Source organism: Oncorhynchus clarkii, chromosome 12 (assembly GCF_045791955.1).
Source record: "Oncorhynchus clarkii lewisi isolate Uvic-CL-2024 chromosome 12, UVic_Ocla_1.0, whole genome shotgun sequence".
NCBI classification, from domain to species: Eukaryota; Metazoa; Chordata; class Actinopteri; order Salmoniformes; family Salmonidae; genus Oncorhynchus; species Oncorhynchus clarkii.
The window spans coordinates 16,463,804-16,483,291 of record NC_092158.1 but is presented as its reverse complement, the minus strand read 5'-3'; the positions used below and the strand labels follow the sequence as shown (position 1 = coordinate 16,483,291).

General features: G+C 43.9%; 1 protein-coding gene across 1 annotated transcript; it reads right to left on the bottom strand.

The window, feature by feature from the left end:
* Positions 1–5,997: 5,997 nt before the first annotated feature.
* On the bottom strand, positions 5,998–10,105 carry LOC139422770 (procathepsin L-like). Its single transcript, XM_071174102.1, has 8 exons — positions 9,929–10,105; positions 8,888–9,026; positions 8,573–8,695; positions 7,979–8,131; positions 7,516–7,740; positions 7,014–7,182; positions 6,648–6,765; positions 5,998–6,413 (listed from the first exon to the last, which is right to left on the bottom strand). The coding sequence occupies exons 2-8, from the start codon at positions 9,014–9,016 to the stop codon at positions 6,314–6,316; spliced, it is 1,017 nt and encodes a 338-aa protein (XP_071030203.1). The 5' UTR covers positions 9,017–9,026; positions 9,929–10,105; the 3' UTR covers positions 5,998–6,313.
* Positions 10,106–19,488: the final 9,383 nt, after the last annotated feature.

The window sequence follows — 19,488 nt, the reverse complement described above, 5'->3', positions numbered from 1 at the left end:
CGGAATGGGTGCCTTTTTCGTCCCGTTTATATTTTCATTTAAGTAGAAATTGTGAACCAATATTGAATTTTAAAAGCCTGTTTCACCATCATTGTAAAGCCCTAGTTATTGATAAAGTCATTTTTGAAGATTATTATTTCTTTAAATATGATTAGTGATTAATTAATGTCTGTCACTCATTTTAAGGTCAACCCTGTTATGTGAACTGAATTTTCATTTTAATATGGTGAAACTATTCCTTTTGAAATATTTATTTCAAAATAAATGATTGAACATCTAACTCAATAGTCAACTCATAGTGTAAAAACAGGTGAACTGGTGTTTTCTGCTAGAAAAAGAAACAGGTTAAGCAGAACACTTCAGCCCTATTACCCATAGATCGACAGGCTAGAAATGTTAACAATTGCATTTTTTTTGTGAAGCTTGCATTTAATTGCCAATCACTGTTGCACACAACAATAATTTTTTTAAATGCTTACTTACGAGCCCTTTCCCAAAAACACATGAAAATACAATTGTAACCATAAAATAACTAGGCTATATGCAGGCTATATACAAGGTGTACCGAGTCAGTGTACTGGGTTACGAGGTAGTTGGGGTAATTGATTGAGGTAACATGTGCATTTTGTTTGGTTGGGTGATTGATTGAATGTCTGTAGGGGGTGAAAAGCAGAAAGTCCGGGTAGCTGTTTAATTAACTGATCAGCAGTCTTATGGCTGTTCAGGAGCATTCTGGTCCCAGACTTGGCTCTCCAGTACTGCAACCATCCGGGAACAGAGAGAACAGACTGTGGCTGGAGTCTTTGACAATTTTTCCGACAGCGTCTGGTATAGAACTTCTGTATGGCAGTGAGCTCGGCCCTAGTGATGTACTGGGCCGTACGTACTACCCTCTGTAGCACCTTACGGACGGACGCAGAGCAGTTGCCATACAAAGCCGTTATACAGCCAGTCAAGATACTCTCAATGGTGCTGTTGTATAACTTTTTGAGGATCTGAGGGCCCATGACAAATCTTTTCAGCCTCCTGAGGGGGAAGAGGTGATATGGACACCCCGAGGAAATATAAGCTAACGACCCTTGTCGATGTGAATGGGGGTGTATTCGGCCCTCCGTTTCCTGTAGTCCATGATCAGCTCCCTTGTCTTGCTGACTTTGAGGGAGAGGTTGTTGTCCTGGCACCACACTGCCAGGTCTCTGACCTTCTCCCAATAGGCTGTCTCATCGTCGTTGGTGATCAGGCCTACCACCGTCGTTTCGTAGGCAAATTGAAAGATGTTGGAGTCGTGGGTGAACAGGAGGGAACTATGCACACACCCCCATATCCTTAATTTCATTTAAGGAGCTAAGAGCTTCTCCATTATGGGACAGTTTCTACATGCATCCAATCCAGACCTCATAAATCTTCCTGACATGATATGAGTCCAGGGAGATATTTGACATTTTAGCAGACGTTCTTATCCATAGGGACTTACAGCAGTGAGTGCATGTATTTTCATACTTTTTTTTCGTACTGTAAATTAAGCCCACAACCCTAGCATTGCAAGTGCCATGCTTTACCAATCTCCTTCACATGTAGGTGACGTATCTAAGCATACATTTGCACCACATTCAGTAGTAGGCTATACAAGGTATGGAAAGGCAAACATCATTTTATTTAATCCAAGTTGCTATTTCCAAAGCACATCTTTGCTATTTCTGCAGCATAGCAAATCCAATCGCAACACGTTTTTTTGTAAAGATGCAACATAGGCCAATCTTTTTGAAAATGTTATTTTATTTATTTAACAGAAAATAAATTGCACACCCTCAATACCCCTGCCTGCCCTGTTTGTTATGGACGATGGATGCAGATTTGGTTGTCAGCAGCGGTTCCTCGCAGTCCAGACCCAACGTTAACTGTCACCTTGAGGCTTGATAGGGGGTACAAAATAAAACCTGAAGGGAATTTTGTTATTTGTTAGCTAGCGAAGTCTACGAGTTAGCTTATACCCCAACATCAAGCCTATCTAGCTAGCAAGCCCTACTTGCTGCAAGTCAAATTAGCAAACATTCTTGAATCTAGTTAATAAGATAAATAAAACATCTCAAATTAGCTACTTGCTTTGGAGTAAACTTTTTTGAGGTATTTGCTGAACAGCTTCTCAATTCATTGTTTCTCCATTTGTCAGTTCCATCACACACCATTTACACACTCATTTATGGTGCCCAAATTCAGAAATGACAGTTGGAACTCCACAGCAGAAAATATGTGATTCCTAAATTTAATATTTGTCAAATTATTGAGCATGTCCTCAAAACTCAAATAAGCATCAGAAATTGACCTTATTTAGCACATCAAGATCCTGATATGGACCTCAGTTAAGAGCATATGCATTGTATGTACTGAGAAAATACAGTGTTTTCTCATCAATCTACACACAACACCCCATAATGACAAAGAAAAAAATGTTGTTTGAAATTTTTGCACATTTATTAACAAATAACTGAAACATAACATTTACATAAGTATTCAGACCCTTTACTCAGTACTTTGTTGAGCACCTTTGGCAGTGATTACAGCCTTGAGTCTTCTTGGGTATTACGCTACAAGCTTGGCACACCTGTGTTTGGAGAGTGTCTCCCATTCTTCTCTGCAGATCTTCTCCAGCTCTGTCAGGTTGGATGGGGGGCGTTGCTGCACAGCTATTTTCAGGTCTCTCCAGATATGTTCAATCGGGTTAAAGTCCGGGCTCTGACTGGGCCACTCAAGGACATTTAGAGACTTGTCCTGAAGACACTCCGGCGTTGTCTTGGCTGTGTGCTTAGGGTCGTTGTCCTGTTGGAAGGTGAACCTTCGCCCAAGTCTGAGGTCCTGAGCACTTTGGAGCAGGTTTTCATCAAGGATCTCTCTGTACTTTGCTCCGTTCACCTTTTCCTCGATCCTGACTAGTCTCCCAGTCCCAGCCGCTGAAAAACATCCCCACAGCATTATGGTGCCACCACCATGCATCACCGTAGGAATGATGCCAGGTTTCCTCCAGACGTGACACTTGGCATTCAGGCCGAAGAGTTCAATCTTGGTTTCATCAGACCAGAGAATTTTCTTTCATGCAAAGATTTTGCATGAAAGAAAAAGATGGATTTCATATTTGTCACATTTTTGAGCATGTGCGGAAAACTTAGAAATGTATCAGAAATCGTCCTTATTTTTAGTGTATGAAAAGCATATCAAGATCCGGATATGGACTTCAGCCAAGAGAAGCATATCTGGAATCAATATAGCTTCATATCTTAAATATGATGAGAAAACAAAGATGTGCTATGTATAGTCAGTATTTGTCACCATGAAGAGAGAAAATAGGATGTCGCATATCTCAGGAGATTGAATGAGTCCATATCTGGCCATATTCGGAGTACTCCCAAAATCATATATGTCTAAAAGACACATCTGGATCCACAAAACTGAAAAACATGCATTGGAAATGGTCTGTATTCTGAATAATTGCAGAAAAAAATGAGTAACTCACAAAATGTTTTATTTACTTTTTCTAGCATGAGAGCTACTTTAAAAAAAAAAAAATGTGGAGAGTTACGGAAAAAAAATCTAGCTGCCCTATTGGACTCCCAATCACTGCCGGTTGGGATACAGCCTGGATTCAATCCAGGGTGTCTGTAGTGACACCTCTAGCACTGAGATGCAGTGCCTTAGACCGCTGCACCACTCGGGAGCCTCAAATGTAGAATTGCTCATAGAGAAACAAGGAAATTGGATGTTCTGAGGCCATGTCAATGCTTAAATCACATCAGAATACCATTTGTTTTAGGACTGGTTGAAAACTAACACATTTAGATTTTTGAGTGTAATTCCCCTTTAATTGCGCATCTGGCCCTTTAATTGTGCATCTAACGAGTGAGGAATGTGCCTTCTAACTGCTGGTCTAGTGATGGTTCTATACTGCAGCTGCTCATTTCATGGCAAAGTTTACAAATAAATAACACATACAAAATATATAATGACTCATGATGTAGGCTAATCTCCCAGGTAAGCCTACTTTGCAGTTAAAATTGAATTATGAAAGGTGTTGGGGAAAGTATTTCTGTCAACCCACAAGACGATTATCACATCAACTGGCTACACACGGAGTGAAAGGAGTGAACGGGCGCACCACACAGACAGACGCTGGAAATTAATTGGCAGATGTCGTTTGAGTTTCTAAGCCAAAAGTAGCCAAGGATGGGATAATGTTCACGTTGTGTTGATTAGATAGTAGCTGGGAGCTTGCGTTCTCTGATTCTTGTGAGGTTTATGACAGTTTGCAATAGAACGTGAAAATTGCATATACTCATATATATCGACCTGTTGGAGACGCCGGCTTTAGAATATCAAAAATGTTTAATGTAAAGATATCCCGATATGGACCCTTTTCAAATAGTGGTTGGAGACTGAGCTGTAGGCCATGGACAATATTCTCAAATAGGTGTTCCTCTTGTCCAGGTGGGAAAGGGCAGTGTAGAGTGCAAAAGAGATTGCGTAAACTGTGGATCTGTTGGGGTGGTAAGCGAGTTGGAGTGGGTCCAGGGTGTCTGGGGTTAGCTTGGCGTTCTTGGGCACAGGGACTATTGTGGTCTGCTTGAAACCTGTATTACAGACTGGGTCAGGGAGAGGTTGAAAATGTCAAGGAAGGCACTTGCCAGCTGGTCAGCACATGCTCTGTGTACGCGTTCTGGTAATTTGAATGTTGACCTATTTAAAGATCTTACGTAGGCAATGGAGAGCGTGATCACACAGTCGTCGGAACAGTTGTTGCTCTCATGCATGGTTCAGTGGTGCTTGCCTCAAAGCGAGCATGTGGGCTTGTGTTACTGGACAGCTCGCGGCTGCGTTTCCCTTTGTACTCTGTGATAGTTTGCAAGCCCTGCCACATCTGTCAAGCGTCAGAGCCGGTGTAGTACGATTCGATCTTAGTCCTGTATTGATGCTTTGCCTATTTGATGGAGGGCGTAGCAGGATTTCTTATTAGTGTCCCATTCCTTGAAAGCGTCAGCTCAAGCCTTTAGTTCAGTGTGTCTGTTGCCTGTAATTCATGGCTTCTGGTTGGAATATGTACGTACGAGTTGTCGATGTGCTTATTGATGCTGGTGACCTCAATCCTATCGGATGAATCCTGGAACATATTCCTGTCTGTGCTAGCGTAACAGTCCTGTAGTTTAGCATCCGCGTCATCGGACTACATCACTGGTACTTCCTGTTTGAGTTTTTGCTAGTAAGCAGGAATCAGGAGAATAGAGTTATGGTCAGATTTGCTTCTGTGAGAGAAAGCGTTTTTTTTTCCTCACCTAGTTGCACAGGTGACATGCTCGTAGAAATTAGGTAAAACAGATTAGTTTTCCTGCATTTTGTTTGCTTATGGCCAAATCTAAACGCAATATTGCTCCTCACACCAATCCAAGAGTACAGCCTCACTGATAGTCAGATGACAAATAGGGTTAGTACAATTTTTTTTTGTTAAGACCATTTTATCTGGGAAATAACTGCATTCCCTTTAAATTGGGAGCAGCTACACATACCCAATACAGTACACACAAATGTCACTAACAAACTACCAGTCAAGCCCCAGTGTTCTTTTGCTATAAAAAAGTTACTGGATCTGTGGCCAGACTTAACCAGTTGTTTTGGAACCCACCAGGCTAAAACAGGTCTTACATGAGCCATGAGGACCCTTACTCCCCATCTTATCTGCTCTGAGATACCTACAATACAGCAGCAGTTTGTGTTCGTCAGGGTTTTTCCCTGAGCTATCTGGAATAAACTGTTTTGTGGGTGTACCCAAAGGGTGGGGGCAATATGGCTTCTAATACTGGCAATACGGAACAGCTGTGTGCAGTAAGCCAAGTTAAATGACTAACGCAAACAGTGACAGCATTGACCAAAGGACACAAAAACATTTGGCAAAGTTTTACACAGTTTGGATAGGATGACTTAGCAATTTTGTAGTTTGCCATGTAAACAAGTCCATTTTAGAAACAGGTTTATTTTGCTCATATGTACAACATTTTTACAGAACAGGTGTAAAAGCAGTAAACTAGGAATGTACACAGAGGTCACACCTGTAACATTTACTTGACTCAACTATATATCAAATCAAGTATAAAAACAAACTAGGTAGAATTTCATAGATTCCCTAAAACGGTCTTTAAAACCCATGCAGCAGGATTCACTAGTGCCTTTCACAGACTTCATAAGGCAGCACTGTAGTCATCATTGCCCTTTATGAACATTTTTCAAACATAAAATTTAAAAAAAGTCTAGAACACATCCAGGTTCTAAAACACTAGACCAGTGGGTAGCTGGATGCCGTGGCGATACCACAGTGGTTCTTCCTGTCTTTGGCCATGTAGATATAGCCTTTGTCTCCCCATTTCTCACTCCAGCTGAGGAAAATACAAACAATCCGTTAGCTTCTCTGTTGGAGTTAGTTGGAAAATTATACAAAATTTGATTTACTGCCACTTTAGAGAAATTCATGACTTAAACCATAGTACCAGACCAACACCATATTCAAATGAAGGCAATGGTATTGTAGAGGTATATTCCCTGACGAATAAGTGAACCATTCCGGTGGTGGAAACGGTCAAACAAAAACATCCCAGGAAGAACCTCTGTACCTGTTCTTGACAATCCAGTATTTCTTGCCATCCACATCCTCTCCTTCAAAACCATATCCCACCACTAGAACACCATGGTCCAACTCCTCACTGCTGCACTCCTTCTCATAGTAGATCCCTAGAGGGAGGGCATATAGTTACATTAGTTGGGCAAAAAAATAGTTTACCTCAGCATATGGCTGTACAACCATCTGATATATGCTAAAGCTGCTAGCAGGCAAAGTGACAACACTTTACTTAATAGCTTTGAAAGAGAACCATTATTATCTACAGTGTGAACAGGACAGTGGACCAGTGAAGCTCAAATAAATCAAAATAAAGTTGAAGTTGATGTAACATATGTTGCATTGCCTTTTTGCTACTAACCAGACTCATAGAACTGAAAGGACTCGTGGCCGGCATCGATGGCAACAGAGACAGGACCGACTGCAGCCACAGCCTTCATCATAGCATGCTCCTTGCCACTGGGGATGTCCACAAAGCCAGTCTCGTTGGCAGCACTGAACTCTGGCTTGTAGTGGCAAGGGTCCTCATCCTGGGCGAATAAGAGGATCAATAGTAAAAATTTAAAAAGTGAGTGTGTATATATATATTAAAAAAAATGTTAAAATAAATTATGAATAATTATCCAATGAATCAAGCAATTCTGGTTGAAATGGTTTAAATCTCAATGCAATAAAGACCAGAAACCTTCAATAATTTTATAGAATTCTGTCAGCACCTCACGCAACAAATCCAGATTTCTAAACATTTATGGCCCAGTCTTGCCAAATCCTACTGTCATGCCAAACATGACTACAACCATAGGAGTTGGTTATACAGCTTGAACAGATGAGACCAGGCTAAAAATAACAGAAATGGGTCTTACAGTGCCGACGTAGGGGTAGGACTCCTCTGTGTCGAGGCCGGCGTTGTCCTGGATGTACTGGAAGGCCTGGTCCATGAGCCCACCGTTACAGCCCTCGTTGCCCTCCGGTCTGGAGCAGTCCACCAGGTTCTGTTCACTCAGAGACACCAGCTTGCCAGTCTTCCTGAACTGCTGGCCCTCCATGGCCCCGGTGGTGCTGAACGCCCAGCAAGACCCACATGATCCCTGAGGGAGGCAGAGATTGTGAATAGCTAGCATGTGTATAACAAAGAAAGTGACAATAATTAAGCAATTGCGAAGTAGGGGTGTAAACAATGCATTTACTGCAACTATAAAAATCCTGTGTACACAACTTGTGGCAACTTGGAATGGGTTAACTGCAAACCTCAGGCATGTTTAATTCAGTGACACAGCTGTGTATGGTTAAGAATGAGTCATGGCTCATGAGTGACTGAGGTCTCACCTGGTCCTTGACGGGAGTGACGTAGCCCTTCTCCCTCCAATCAACAGCTTTAGGTGCCTGCAGGTAGTTGGGTTCCATGAACAGAGAGCCCTTGAACTTCCTCTCAGTCGTCTGCTTGTAGCCGTTCATCGTCTGCCTGAACTCTTCATTGGTCTAGGGAAGAAGGAATCAGTAAGGGCATGTTGAAATGCATGTCATTCCTGGCCAGGTGTGCTTTTTAAAGTTCCTATCTGAATAGAACATTGAGGGGTTTCCAATGTCTAAGGACTTTTTTTATTTTATTTAATTTTTTTTAACTTATGCATAAAGATGAGTAAGTTTCAGTTCCCTTCTCAGGATCACTATTCTGTTCCTGTTTCTTCAGTACGTGCTAGTGGAAGAAACCTAACCTGTGAGTCTGGCAATGAAAGCAGGAATGTATTCAACGCTGACACCTGTGGCTATGTTTTCATAGTGCCTGTGAAACATTTCCTCATTCCGTAATGTGTCATAGACCACAAAATGATTCAGTTACAGCAAACACTATGGGACAAGGCTGCTGACATGCATCTCCTGCCCCACAGTAAAATGTCTCAGCAAGGAGCTTGTTCTTACCATGTCACCAAAGTGGTTCATGCCCAGACGGTAGGAGTGTTTTCCCATGGTGTGTTCGAGGTTGTGAATCTCAATCTTCTTCAGGTTTTTCTCCCAAACCATCCTCCTCCAGCCCTCCTCGCTCTGAGAAATTAGTGTACTTGGTCAGAGAATGGACATACAAATCATACAGTCCCAGAACTACAAACAAAATTTAAAGAAAATAATACAGGCCTACATGGAATGTACACTTGTCAAGGCACCGAATAATTAATTTGAGACTCACTAAGACCTTGAGGCGCTATGGTGCCCTACTTGTACTTCAATAACACCCACCTCATGGTAGTGCTTGCTGTGCCAGTTTTTCCACAGGTGCCAATGGTCCTCCAACTGAGAGTCAAACCTAGGAGCCGCACACACAGCACTCACACAGAGCACCAACACTGCCAAGTACAGTGCCGTCATGGCCAAACAGCTGTGAAGGGAGCGAGAAGAGCTATCGGTCAGCCTTGTATTTCAGTGTGAAGAAGCTACATTTATATATAGATTGTTATTGCCTTCAGATAATTGCCACAGGCAGCTTGGTTGACTGACATGTTAAGTGTGTGTTACGTTTATCTAGAACCAACCGAACAGGAAAAACAAGGGCTATATATTCTGCTCTGTGAGGAAGACCGTGGAGCATAATGCCTGAATCAGAAGTCATATAACAACTCATAAACCAACTAGCTAATTTCCTTAATTGAAGTCTATGCAACTGGCAGACTGCAGCCGTCTGAACCGACGTTCTGGTTAGAATGCTAACACTGAAAGGGAGTCTGCGCAAAGTGGGACTTGGTTGGTTGCATCATTCCTGTTTTTCCTAGTTTGGCTTGAATCCTGATCACAAGATGCGGGCGGATCCAAAGCCGCTGAATCATTCTCTGAACATGGACAAAGCCCAAGGAAAATAGAAAAATAAATCGAATCTCCCACATCATTTCCAAAAATGTAACAGTTCGCTATAATATATAGCAACCTATAAAACGATAGCATTCGCGACATACATTTGAACACTATGTTCCCTTTGTGAGAACAAAACAAAGCCCTCTAGCGCTACACAAAAGCACTCGACTCATGGAGGGGAAAAAAAGACAACGTTTTGTAAAAACACCGTTTTACTGCTAGACCTTTTCAAATTATATCAACTACTGTAATGTTGATATCCACGAAACTAGCCGAAGGAATGTTAGGTAACAGCAGGTATCAAAAACATAAGAAACCAGAGCAAATGCCCGGGGTAAAGGCCATAACCCAAGTAGACTTACCTAACGTAGCAGGCGTAAATAGACAGGCCTAATATTGTACAAACAACGCAAGCCCTAGAAAAATACTTACTTAATGTATTGTCAATTTGCAGTAGAAGTGTGAAGGTCCCTGCTGTTGCGTGTCGATCAATAAATAAATAGTGTAGACACACCACTTTATACAGACAGTTTTTTTTGTACAGTAGGAGGGGCCTGTGATTGGTTGAATGGGGGACCGTGTGTCACACAGGAGGGTCTGTGATTGCCTGAAATTGGACTTTATAAAGCGCAGGTCCCGCCCCGAGTAAATATCCCAGCATGTGATTCCTGCCCACGTGACCGTCTTATCCGGCAGCGGAACTGCTGGCATGTTACAAAGTAACAGTTAGTCGTTTTCCCTCACCTTTCTTTACTTTTCAGATAGGCTACTTTGTAACAGTTCTCCCATGGATACAGAAATTACAAAGAAATTGTCAGAAAAAAAGTCAAGACATGTTCACAGCACAAGGACGACATGCATTAAGGAAGAAATGGTAGTCATGTGATCAATAACACCGCACTCACGTGAGACACACCTTAATGTTAGTCTTGGGCCCTAGACAAATGTTTTGTAACATTTTTTTTTGTGGAAAAAGTACTCAATTGTCATACCTGAATAAAAGTAAAGATACCTTAATAGAAAATGACTAGTAAAAGTCACCCAGTAAAATACTACTTGAGTAAAAGTATTTGGATTTAAATATACTTATGTATCAAAAGTACATGGAATTGCTCAAATGTACTTAAGTATCAAAAGTATAAATAATTTCAAATGTCTTTTTTTATTGACAGATAGCAGGGGCACACTCCAACACTCAGACATAATTTACAAACAAAGTATTTGTGTTAAGTGAGTCCGCCTGATCAGAGGCAGTAGTGATGACCAGGGATGTTCTCTTGATAATTATATGAATTGGATCATTTTCCTGTCAAAATGTGAGTACTTTTGGGTGTCAGAGAAAATGTATGGAGTAAAAAGTATAGTATTTTCTTTAGGAATATAATGAAGTAAAAGTTGGCAAAAATATGAATAGTAAAGTACAGATAACCCCCAAAAAAACAACTTAAGTAGTACTTTAAAGTATTTTTTACTTAAGTATGTTACACCACTGCAAAAAAACAGGTAGGCCTGAAAATATTTGTACCGCAATCTCGTTCACCAGACACTTCTGCCTATGCGCAATTGGCCGAGACTAGGCCTACTACCTAAAACTGAGTGGGCAACAACAAACACCACACCGCTAATTGGACGTCAAATGATGATGTAGTGTGTTACTAATGGTTCTTTGAGACTGTGGTCCCAGTTCTCTTCAGGTCCTCCCATATAGTTCTGGGCTGATCCCTCACCTTCCTCATGATCATTGATGCCCCACGAGGTGAGATCTTGCATGGAGCCCCAGACCGAGGGTGATTGATGACCGTCATCTTGAACTTCTTCCATTTTCTAATAATTGCGCCAACAGTTGTTGCCCTCTCACCAAGCTGCTTGCCTATTGTCCTGTAGCCCATCCCAGTCTTGTGCAGGTCAACAATTATACCCTGATGTCCTTACACAGCTCTCTGGTCTTGGCCTTTGTGGAGAGGTTGGCGTCTGTTTGATTGAGTGTGTGGACAGGTGTCTTTTATACAGGTAACGAGTTCAAACAGGTGCAATTAATACAGGTAATGAGTGGAGAACAGGAGGGATTCTTAAAGAAAAACTAACAGGTTTGTGAGAGTCTGAATTTTTACTGGTTGGTATGTGATCAAATACTTATGTCATGCAATAAAATGCAAATTAATTACTTAAAAATCATACAATGTGATTTTCTGGACTTTTGTTTTAGATTCCGTCTCTCACAGTTGAAGTGTTCCTATGATAAAAATGACAGACCTCTACATGCTTTGTAAGTAGGAAAACCTGCAAAATCGGCAGTGTATCAAATACTTGTTCTCCCCACTGTATGTGGTTACTAAGAGGACGGACACACGGTAGATATGTGGTTACTGAGAGGACGGACACACACGGTAGATATGTGGTTACTAAGAGGACGGACACACACGGTACATATGTGGTTACTGAGAGGACGGACACACGCGGTAGATATGTGGTTACTGAGAGGATGGACACACACGGTAGATATGTGGTTACTGAGAGGACGGACACACGCGGTAGATATGTGGTTACTGAGAGGACGGACACACACGGTAGATATGTGGTTACTGAGAGGACGGACACACACGGTAGATATGTGGTTACTGAGAGGATGGACACACATGGTAGATATGTGGTTACTGAGAGGACGGACACACGGTAGATATGTGGTTACTAAGAGGACGGACACACGGTAGATATGTGGTTACTAAGAGGACGGACACACGGTAGATATGTGGTTACTGAGAGGACGGACACACACGGTAGATATGTGGTTACTGAGAGGACGGACACACACGGTAGATATGTGGTTACTGAGAGGACGGACACACGGTAGATATGTGGTTACTAAGAGGACGGACACACGGTAGATATGTGGTTACTGAGAGGACGGACACACACGGTAGATATGTGGTTACTAAGAGGACGGACACACGGTAGATATGTGGTTACTGAGAGGACGGACACACACGGTAGATATGTGAAGGTTAATAGGACTACTTGATTGGTAATGGTGTGTACAGAAACAGGGAAATCACATTCCCATTCCTGAGGAGTTTCTCTCTCTTAATACAATCTGTGAAGCATTCATTATCACAATTATCCTTTGCAGTATGAGGCAGTCGAGAAAGTGGTGTTGATTGAAAATGATTAACATTGATTAATCTTACCAAAATAAATTATTTGATAACAATGGAGTACCTCATCCATGCAACTTCAACATTTTGCTGACACTGATTACAGTCTGACGTAAACAGATGCACTTACTCTACCTGCCAGCCATCAAGAGTACTGAAGTCAATGTAACAGTCATGACCTTAGAATGGACATATAGCCTATCATTGACTTGTGTTTGCTCCTCTATACAGGACCTAATAACAATAGGGTCTGAAAACAACATTAACATTTTAGTTGTTCATTGTCCAATCATCTTAGCATTTCAGTATTTGATCCACCTACACTGAGTGTACAAAACATTAAGGACCCCTGCTCTTTCAATCAAATCAAATCAAATTTATATAGCCCTTCGTACATCAGCTGACATCTTAAAGTGCTGTACAGAAACCCAGCCTAAAACCCCAAACAATGCAGGTGTAGAAGCACGGTGGCTAGGAAAAACTCCCTAGAAAGGCCAAAACCTAGGAAGAAACCTAGAGAGGAACCAGGCTATGTGGGGTGGCCAGTCCTCTTCTGGCTGTGCCGGGTGGAGATTATAACAGAACATGGCCAAGATGTTCAAATGTTCATAAATGACCAGCATGGTCCAATAATAATAAGGCAGAACAGTTGAAACTGGAGCAGCAAGGAGTCATCATGTCAAGTAGTCCTGAGGCATGGTCCTAGGGCTCAGGTCCTCCGAGAGAGAGAAAGAAAGAGAGAATTAGAGAGAGCACACTTAAATTCACACAGGACACCGAATAGGACAGGAGAAGTACTCCAGATATAACAAACTGACCCTAGCCCCCCGACACATAAACTATTGCAGCATAAATACTGGAGGCTGGGACAGGAGGGGTCAGGAGACACTGTGGCCCCATCCGAGGACACCCCCGGACAGGGCCAAACAGGAAGGATATAACACCACCCACTTTGCCAAAGCACAGCCCCCACACCACTAGAGGGATATCTTAAACCACCAACTTACCATCCTGAGACAAGGCCGAGTATAGCCCACAAAGATCTCCGCCACGCACAACCCAAGGGGGGGGGGCGCCAACACAGACAGGACTCAACCCACTCAAGTGACGCACCCCTCCCCTCAATGACATAGACCGACCAGGTGAATCCAGGTGAAAGCTATGATCCCTTATTGATGTCACCTGTTAAATCCACTTCAATCAGTGTAGATGAAGGGGAGGAGACCGGTTAAAGAGACAATTGAGCCTTGAGACATGGATTGCGTATGTGTGCCATTCAGAGGGTGAATGACAAAAGATTTAAGAACGTTGAAAGACGTATGGAAGTATTTGTATTCATTAAGGATCCTTGGCAGTAGCTACTCTTCCTAGGGTCCAGCAACATTAAGGCAGTTATATACAATTTCAAATATTACATGACATTTTTTACATAACACTTTACCCAATACATTTAGTGTGTTCCCTCAAGCCACTACTCCTATCACATATTTACAATACATCATCCATGTGTACGTGTATGTGTAGAGTGCATGTGTGTCTGTGTGTGTGTCTCTTCAGTCCCTGCTTTTCCATGTTTAAAAAAAAATCTGATTCTACTGCTTGAATAAGTTACCATGTAGCCATGGCTCTATGTAGTACTCTGCGCCTCACTTAGTCTACACAACTGAACAGGCAGCGGCATCTACAGAAGGTAGCTAATGATCTAGAGCTAGCCAAGCTTGTCACATGCTGTCTTAAAGTAAAATATGAAGGTGTTGATGCAGCCAGAACCCAGATGACTCAGCCAGAGCAGAGGTGCCTCTCACCAGCACCGTCTGATGAATCATGTGACAGATTTGCGACTATATCACTGACACAACCACGCCAACCTATGAGAACAAGGCGGAGCCTATGAAGACTCACATCATCTTCTCCCTGCCTACCTGAGGCACTCATCAGCAGCTCCCGTGGTTCCGCACCCTGCTCCAGCTCCCGTGGTTCCGTACCCAGTTCCAGCTTCTGTGGTTCCGTACCCAGATCCCGTGGTTCCTTTCCCAGCTCCAACTCCTGTGGTTCCGCACCCAGCTCCCGTGGTTCCACACCCAGCTTTAGCTCCCGTGGTTGTGCACCCTGCTCCAGCTCCTGTGGTTCCGTACCAAGGACCAATACCTGTGGCTCCATAACCCAGATCAGCACCTGTGACTCCATACCCTGGACCAGCATCCGCAGCTCCACATCCTGCACCAGGTTTTACACCATACCCTTTTCCAGGTGAACCCTACTTACCTGCGGAACAAAACATGCCCTATCCAGTCCCAGCAGCACCGGGCTTCCATCCAGGTTTAGGCATGCCCTGTCCCAATCCAGCAGCACTACATCCTGCCCCGGGACAGATGGCACCCTACCCGGAGTCTGCTCCGCCATCTGGCACGGATCAGTTGATTGCCTCATCATACAGCTGATTGCCTCATCAGACAGCATGCTGAAGCCGTTGTTGCCCTACTTTCAGAGCGGTAGAGAGAGGGATTTTGCCCTCCTCAAGATGTTCCTAGATGACCTGATGAGCAGTCACAGGCACCTAAATGAGCGGTATAAGTATCAAGTGCTCCTAGCCCACCTGAAACTACAGAGTGCAGTACAGCTCGCTAAGGCCTACATGCACGACCCACAACTTTACACTGCTGCCTTACAAGCCCTGCAGGACAAGTACGGTCAGCCAACTTGTCCAGTGTGAGCTAGCCACCATCCTAAACTCCCCCGCCTTCTGGTCCGGAGATGCAGAAGCTTTCGACACCTTTGCCCTGTCTATCCACTCACTGGTAGGCATGCTCTGGACCCTTGAGGGGCAGAACGGCTATGAGCTCAGATGTGGATCGCACGTCGACCGGCTCTTGAGCAACATGCCACAGAGCTACCGGGATGAATTGGTTGAGTACTGCTTCAATCACGGCATCCTCAGGTCTGGCACGGACCAGACGTACACCCTCCAGACGTACATCCAGGTCAAACAGAGCAGCCCTCTGTCAATGTGACATGCCTAAGCCATTCAAGACCACCGTGCCTTAACAAGACAGAAGGAGAAATCTGCTTCAATCCTTTTCAACGCAAGTGAAGACCCAAACCCAAAGGAGCCTGCTCAATCCAAGGAGAAATCCAACCCAAAGTTATACTGTCCCCACTGTGACAATGAAGAACACTTTCTCTTCTCGTGAAGAGTTCAAGAAGCTGATCACAGGACAGATGGTCAAGTGGATAAAGGATTGGAAAAGGTGCTGGAAGTGCAGACGATCCCACAAAGCTGATGCTTGCACCCTCCGACGACCTTGCAAGACATGTAAAGAGCAGCACCTAACGATCTTTTATGATGCCATACAGGAAAACCACAAAAGCGTGCTCATGATGAGTGTCCCTACGACCAAGGTGTACATGGACAGACCCAACCGATCAGCGTAAGTAATGCTGTAGGTCGTGAAGGTCTTACTTTACAATGGAGACCGAGCCCTGGAGACACACGCCGTGCTCGATGATGGCCCTGAGCGTAGCATCGTCCTGCCACAGCCTGTTCAACAACTTAACCCCAATTCTGAGCCTGAGACCCTCACCTTTAGGACAGTTCGACAAGGCGTTGTGCAACTTCAAGGTGCCTTGGTTACCTTTGAGGTGTCCCCCCTGCTCAAACCTTTCAAGAAGCATCAGATACATCAGGCATTCACCGCAGACAACCTAGGCCTTTCCGAACACTCCTGACCAGTAGCAGGTCTCCAAAGGCGATACGACCACCTCCGTAAGCTGCATGCCACCGGTGGACCAAGCTGATTGGTTCAGACATGCCTCACTTCCTGATACCCATGCAGCCAGAGTGTACAGGCCTGCCTGGTGGACCCATTACCATCCACACTGAACATGGCTGGTCCCTGCAAGGCTCTACTAGCTTTGTCCACACATCATCCGCTGAACAATAGTGCCTGCTCACCACTACCGTTTCGCCTTCTGCCGAGCTCTTAAAAATGTTGAGCGTCTTTGGCAGATCGATAACCTTTCCTACACGAGTGAGAAGCTGGCGACTCGGTCGAAACAAGACCAGCAAGCCATGACGTCCACCTCTAGGATAGAAGTTGATGGCGTTCAGCCCTACGCTACACCCCTGCTTCGTCGAGTCAACGATGCAACTCTCCATGCTCCAAAGGAAGCTGTACTGCCAAGCCTCCATAGCATGGAGTGAAGACTCGCCAAAGATTCAAAACACGCAGAGGTGTACTGCCAGGATATCAAGAATCTGCAGATGGCAGGTTAAGTGTCACTGGTGCCACCCGAGGTAGCTGAACAATCTACTGAGTCCTGGTTTATACCCAACCATATTGTGCATCACAATGGAAAGGATAGGATTGTGTTTAACTGTTCATTCCAGCATAAAGGACAGTCGCTCAATGACCTTCTCCTTCCTGGACTAACCTTGGGACCATCCCTGCTCGGTGTCCTTCTCAGATTCCATCAACACGCCGTAACTGTAAGTGGTGACATCAAAGGCATGTTTATCAGATTTGCCTCTTACCAGCTGACAAACCGGTGCTATGCTTCATTTGACAGAACATGCGTAGAACTGAAAAACAGAGCATCTATGAGTGGCAGGTCTTGCCATTCGGCATGACTTGTCGTCCCTCTTGTGCCATCTACGCTCTGCAGCGACACGTTCAGGACAATGTAGGAGTCAACCAAGAGCTTGTGAAGGAGTCATTCTACGTGGACTACTGCCTATGAAGCATCCCCTCTGCCGAGGAAGCAAGAAACTTTGTTAATGAACCTCCATGCTGGAGGCTTTGAAATACGCCAGTGGGCTAGCAATGTACCAGCTGTCATCAATCACCTACCACCCGAGGCCAGATCGGAAAGCAGCGAACTGTGGGTTTCCCAAAGTACCATGGATCTCAGAAGCCAACCCTGGGCCTACGTTGGAACTGCCTCAGACTCCTTGCGATACAAGCACTACACTGTGGAGCGCTCCAAACCTACAATGAGGAATATCTACAGCATGGTAGCTCGTCAATATGACCCGCTAGGCTACATCAGGCCTTTCACAACCCGAGCCAAGGTACTCATCCAGGACCTGTGGAAAGAAGAGTTAGGTTGGGACAACCCCATCAGCCTCAGAGCCTGCTGGACAAATGGCTTGGCTGGGAACAAGAGATTCCTGACCTTGCCCAGATGGAACTCCCCAGAACGTATGCACCACCATATACTGACAATCCAAAATTAACCAGAGACCTCCAAACATACTGTGATGCATCAGAGAGAGCATATGGCTCTGTTGCCTACATGCGGACGACCAGAAGCAGGTGCACATTTCCTTCGTTCTGGCCAGGTCTCGCGTTGCGTAAAAGAAGCAGCTGACGATGCTACGCTTGAAGCTGAGTGCTGTACTCACTGGGGCTCAGCTAGTCAGTGTCCTCCAAGCAGAACTCACCCTGCCCATCGGACAAGTCATCCTCTGTTCCGATTCCACCAGAGTCCTTCATTGGCTCAAGTCAATTTTATAGATACAAGGTCTTCGTAGGAACTCGTGTTGCAAAGATTTAGAACCTTACGGATGTAACCAACTGGTGGCATGTGGACACTGCAAAAAAAACAGAGGATGACATCACTCGAGCAAGACCCTGAAAGAGCTGGCCCAACCACATTGATGGCACCAAGACCTCGAGTTCCTCCAACACTCAGAAGATCAGTGGCCTTCAATGCCTTCTGCTGACCCAGAGCCTGACGACAGCTAATGACAGCGATCTGAAGAAATTATCCTTCTGCGGACATGGGTCTATCAGTTACAGTCCTCAGCTCCCAGATATCTGCAAGTTTGATACATGGGAAGACCTCATGAAGGCAACAACTAGATCCCTACACGGGGCGGTCAATCCACTCTCCAGTTCACCCAGACATCCTTGATGATGATGCAGAAGAACCTTTCATCTAGAAGACTTTCCATCTGGCTAGAATGTCATAGCAGACATTTGGGGCGGCTGTGTAAGAACTCAGTGATGACGTCACAGCTATCATACGCAGGCAGAGTGTTCAGTTCATTGCCAAGTGCAGCTCGCCACCTACTGCTGTGAACACATATGATTTTTGGACATTATTTCCTTTCTGACCAATTTATTCATCACTGTGCGTGAATACCAAAACTGTAAGTAAGCTATATGTTTTTCCTGTTTTACTGACAAAGTTGTTAGTAGTTTAAGAATATTTTTGTCATTATTACAGCATTATGTATCTTGTTTTTTATGCTAGCTATCTACCATTGTTCCTCATGAAGCTGGTTGAGAGAATGTCAAGAGTGTGCAAAGTTGTCAAAGTCAACGGGTGGCCACTTCAAAGAATCTAAAATATTTTGATTTAACACTTTTTTGGTTACTACATAATCTCATGTGTGTTATTTCATAGTTTTGATGTCTTCACTATTATTATACAATGCAGAAAATAGTAAAAATAAAGAAAAACCCTTGAATAAGTAGGTGTGTCCAAACTTTTTGACTGGTACTGTATGTTAATATGGGCCCTTTTTAGCACTTTTCTGGGTTGCTTGATTGTTTTTAATTCTTTACTGGGAAGCTTATCAGAAGTAACTTGCTCATGTTATTTATATTGGAGCTGATAGTGACGGTGAGCTGCACACAGTGGACTTCCTGCTAAGGCACACCGCCTCAGTGCTAAAAGTGTAACTCTGGTTCATAGGCACATGATTACTGCATACAATAGCTGTAGGATCAACGGAGGTATTCAGGGTTGTTAGGGTGACATAAATTAAGTTATTTACATAATGTACATTTGATGCAGCATTATGAAAACTCAGTGTCACAATGGTAGGGATTAACC

Bases quoted from the DNA above. Each gene is read 5' to 3' on its own strand.
- LOC139422770 (XM_071174102.1), bottom strand. From the start codon at position 9,016: ATGACGGCACTGTACTTGGCAGTGTTGGTGCTCTGTGTGAGTGCTGTG. The intron at 7,741-7,978 runs GTGAGACCTCAG...TGCCTCCCTCAG, and splicing joins TCACTCCCGTCAAGGACCAG to GGATCATGTGGGTCTTGCTG. The intron at 6,414-6,647 runs GTACAGAGGTTC...TATTTTCCTCAG, and splicing joins TACTGGATTGTCAAGAACAG to CTGGAGTGAGAAATGGGGAG.